Below are 3,994 nucleotides of genomic sequence, written 5' to 3'. Positions count from 1 at the left end.
CTCCCAGGCCCTCCTCTCTCCTGACTTCCTCCAGTCTTGCCCCTCCTTAGTCTCCTTGCTCAGGCCCTTGCCTCTATCTGTACTCACTCAGGTAATCTCATGCCCACACATGGCTTTCATTGCCACCTAAAGGATGCCCAAATTTCTATCTCAAATCGAGAGGTCTTCCTGGAATTCCAGACTTACGTATCCACCACTGCCGACTCCCCAGCTTGGATGTGTCACAGACCTCAAATCTGAACTCTTAATTCCCTGCCCCACCCTCCCCTTCCCGCAGTCTTTCCCATCTTAGTAATGGGAACTCTGTTCTTCCAGTTGTTCAAGCCAAACCCTTTGGAGTTATCCTTGGCTCCTCTCTTGCTTAAACCCCACAGCCAACCCATCAGCAAGTCCTGTCAGTTCTTCCTTCAAAATACAGAAGGAATCTGGCCACTTCCTACCTCCATCTCCTACCCATCACCTCATGGTGACGCATCACCATCACCTCTCACGAGGCCCAACTCCCAGCCTCCTGAGTGCTTTGTTGCCTCTTCTGCCCCCAGCCCCCCACTGTGTTTTCTACCAACAGCCATCAGTTTGTCATTTGTTGGCTTAAAACCCATTGACAACTTCTTCTCTTACTCAGAATAAAATCCAGATTCCTCACCCTGGTCTGCAAGGAGCCCTGGGACCAACCTGGTTACCCCTCTGTCCCCATTTCCCCTCACCCTCCCCTCGCGCCCTCTGGGAGCACGCCTGCCTGGGGAGGGTGCTTCCTGTCTCTTCTGCCAGAGTCTCCCCTCACAGCCTCTTTAGGTGCGTGGCACTCTTTGTCCTCTCGCCCTCATTTGCCCAGCACTGACCACTGCCTGACATAATACTTATGTGCTTGTTTTTGTCCTCCTCCCACTGATATCCCCAGAGGGCCTCTGAGTCCGGCACGCAGCAGGTGCTCAGCAGCCAGGCGGGGCAGGGGCAGACGGGAAGAGCCTAGTGCACATGGCCCCTCAACTGCACCACCACGTACCCGCTGGTGCTTCTGGGCAACTCTGTACAACAGTCTAGGCTTCAGTGTCCTTCTACGTAAAACCTACTGTGAAGATGTTTTTGGAAACTTAGAGATAATACATTCAAAGTACTTGAGGCATGGTCAGCGCTCAATAAAAAGACTACTTTGCTGCCCTCTGGGCCTGCTTCCAGGGAATTAATAGTTCTGTCTCCAGCTGCCGCAGGACAGAGAGCTGAGGTATCATAAGTACTGATTCCATTCTCCATGTCCCAGGGTCCCCTAAGCGTTGTTTGTCGATACAGCCAGTTCTCCTCCATCTCCAGGACCTGTCAGTTCCCTACTGAAGCTTCTCAGATTATGGCCATCTCTGAGCAGGTCCTGTGAGTTGAAACTCTCCCCCAACCCTGCTTTGGAGCCAGGTGGCCCCCAGTGGCAAGTGGAGGTGCTTTCTGGGAATGTGATGTCTGTCTGGACCTTATAAGTGGGCTCATGGGTCCTGCTCTGACAAAGGACCCATTTTTGTGAGTTGGGCACTGGGCAGGCTAAGTGATGGGTTCAGTGGTTTTTTCCTGGCTGGTCGGTGAAGGTGGCTAGAGTCGTTTTCCTGTGCACCACCAGGGGGCGCCAGAGGTTGCCCAGCGCTTGTGGGGACTGACCGTTGTTTTTTTTTGAAGGTGTCTCTCCTTCCTCTCCGGTCTAGGGTTAGGAGTGGAAGAGACACAAACACCTTGCAGGAAGGCACGGTTCTGGTTCTCAGCCCCCTATCAACAGCCCAGGCAGGGCCACAAAAAGAGACTGGTCAGGTTTCCAGGCTCAGAGTTCTTTATTGATAAGCACTAGTGAACCCCTTGCCCTGTGAGCTCAGCCATTCTGCCCTTGAGTTCCCAGCCTGAGGAGCGGGTGCACCTTGGCCTCTGAGGTCATCTGCCTTCTGCCGGAGTCTGGTTCTGCCCAAAGCTGCGCCTGATTTGCCACATCATGCCAGGGACCACAGGCTCCAGGTCAGGGGTGTGGCAGGCTTCAGAAGGGTCATGGCCAAGCCCTCTTCCTCAGAGACCACTCTGCCTGAAGGGGGCACCTGGCTTCCGCTGTGTCGATTCTCAGAGGGGGCCCTGGAACCCGGCTGGTTAGACCTCCAGATTCAGCCTCTTTCCTTCCCTGTGAGCCTCTTTCCTGCCAAATGTTCTCCACAGCAGAGCTGAACCGTGGGGCAGCAACTGGCTCTCACTTGTGTCCGGTTCTCAAGTAGCAGGCAGGAGGTCTTCGGCGGCGCGTCAGAGCGGGTAGAAATGCCAGAGGCTGTGCAGGAGGGTCGGGATGGAGGGAAACCCCAGTCAGTGAAGTTTCTCCACTTGCTCTCACCAGCCCCAGCTCTTGGCCACGGCCTAAAGCCCTTGGCCAACCTTTGAGCACGAAATAGTCCCTTGGGCCCCAGGTGTACTCTTCCTCCACCGTTAGCTCAGAGATAAGAATTACGCAAGGCAAGCTTCTGCCTCCTGAGCCCAGCACCTTGTAGAACCTTCTTGCCTGCCCAGGGCTGATCCCCAAGGCTACCCTACTTCTCCCGCAGGTCAGGACAGCCCCCATCCGGGGCCAGCAGGCCGGTGGTACCTGAAGTCCCTGCCCCACCCCCCAGAGCTCTCCCCGGCTTGTCTCTGACCTGCACTGGAAGCGGGGATCCCCGGGGTGGCTCTGCAGCACCTGACGCACTTCTGGGGGAGGCTTCAAGCCCATCTGCTCTGCCCGATGCCAGCGCTGCAACCGTGTGATCCCTGTAGGAGTGGAAAGAAGACAGTGAGGCCTCGAGGGGGGCAGGGGAAAGTCCAGGCTAGAGAGTATGTTTGGAGGGGTGTGTTAGGACCTGCACACCCCACCGTCTCAGGAGACGGTGCCCAGAGGGTCAGGCAGGGGCTGGGGTTGCTTGGGAGACGTGTGGGTGGCAGGACTGGCCCCTGGATGTGCTCTCGGGCCTGAGGGGCTCTCACCTGTGCAGGGCCCGTACTGCCAGGCCAGGTCAAACTGCCTCAGCAGCTCCAGCTCCTCTTCATCCACGCTCAGGGGTAGGGGCTCTTCCCCTGCAATGATATGCTGTTCCTCAGGCCTGCCCAGGCCTGTGCCCTGCCCCTTGGCTCACAGCTGACCCACTGTTCCCCAGCTCTCACCACCCTTCTGCCTCTGCTGTCCACTGGTGTCGGAAGTAGGCTGGGTGTCGGAAGTAGAGGACATACTCCACTTCCCCTTCCACTGCCTACGTCCTTTCATGTCCCTCACGTCCACTCCTCCCGCCCTCCCACATCTCAGAGACCTAGATCTGGTGCCAGCTCCCCCTTGCTGTGCCCAGCGGAGCCCTCCCTCCTCTTCACTACAGGGTAGGAGTCAGTGATGAGCCGTTTCCGGCCCATGGCGGCCACCCAGGCAGGCAGAGGAGGAGGCCACTGCCGGGAAGGAGAGGCAGGCCAGCGGGCACGAGAGACAGCTGCTGAGAGAGAGCGAGAGAGGGCTGGGGCCAGAGAGCGAGCCTGGGGCCAGCGATGGGCAGACGGACGACCCAGACAAACAGCAAGGAAGTCGGAGGGTTCCAGGGAATGACGCGTCTCCCCCACCCCCGCAAGCATGCAAACAGCAGACCTAAGCCAATGAGAGGCCGCCTCTGCGGGGCGGGGCCTGGTCCCAGCCAATGGCAGGCGGTGCAGGCAGGGGCGGGGCAGTTGATGCAGCTGTGCTCTGGGGGAGGGGGGGAGGCTAAGTGGGGGACCTGTCAAGATGCCCCAGACGGCACCACCTCCTCCGGCCACCCCACACTGGTCTGCAGTGGGTCTCGGGGGACTTACAGAGCGTTTTCTCTCACTTCCCGTTTTCCCTTCCTAGGCAAATGTTCTTTTCAGCCTCACTAATCCCCGTGGCCGGTCTATAACTCCCCAGAGCCCAGCCGGAGACTTCCACTCCCGCCCCTTGGCCCGAAGAGCGTTGTGGGGGCAGGTCTGGAGGTCCGGAGAGAGTTTGGGC

General features: G+C 58.2%; 1 protein-coding gene across 1 annotated transcript; it reads right to left on the bottom strand.

Annotated features, from left to right (window-relative positions):
* Positions 1-1,792: 1,792 nt before the first annotated feature.
* On the bottom strand, positions 1,793-3,549 carry POLD4 (DNA polymerase delta 4, accessory subunit). Its single transcript, XM_086385460.1, has 4 exons — positions 3,294-3,549; positions 2,974-3,063; positions 2,649-2,760; positions 1,793-2,287 (listed from the first exon to the last, which is right to left on the bottom strand). The coding sequence occupies exons 1-4, from the start codon at positions 3,388-3,390 to the stop codon at positions 2,263-2,265; spliced, it is 324 nt and encodes a 107-aa protein (XP_086241586.1). The 5' UTR covers positions 3,391-3,549; the 3' UTR covers positions 1,793-2,262.
* Positions 3,550-3,994: the final 445 nt, after the last annotated feature.

Source organism: Bos grunniens, chromosome 29, assembly GCF_055505025.1.
Source record: "Bos grunniens cultivar Pamir isolate PY7600 chromosome 29, Bosgru_T2T1.0, whole genome shotgun sequence".
NCBI classification, from domain to species: domain Eukaryota; kingdom Metazoa; phylum Chordata; class Mammalia; order Artiodactyla; family Bovidae; genus Bos; species Bos grunniens.
This window is presented reverse-complemented; position numbering and strand designations above follow the sequence as displayed.

Bases quoted from the DNA above. Each gene is read 5' to 3' on its own strand.
- POLD4 (XM_086385460.1), bottom strand. From the start codon at position 3,390: ATGGGCCGGAAACGGCTCATCACTGACTCCTACCCTGTAGTGAAGAGG. The intron at 3,064-3,293 runs GTCTCTGAGATG...ATATCATTGCAG, and splicing joins GGAGCTGGCACCAGATCTAG to GGGAAGAGCCCCTACCCCTG. The intron at 2,288-2,648 runs GTCAGAGACAAG...CCTCCTGCACAG, and splicing joins GATCCCCGCTTCCAGTGCAG to CCTCTGGCATTTCTACCCGC.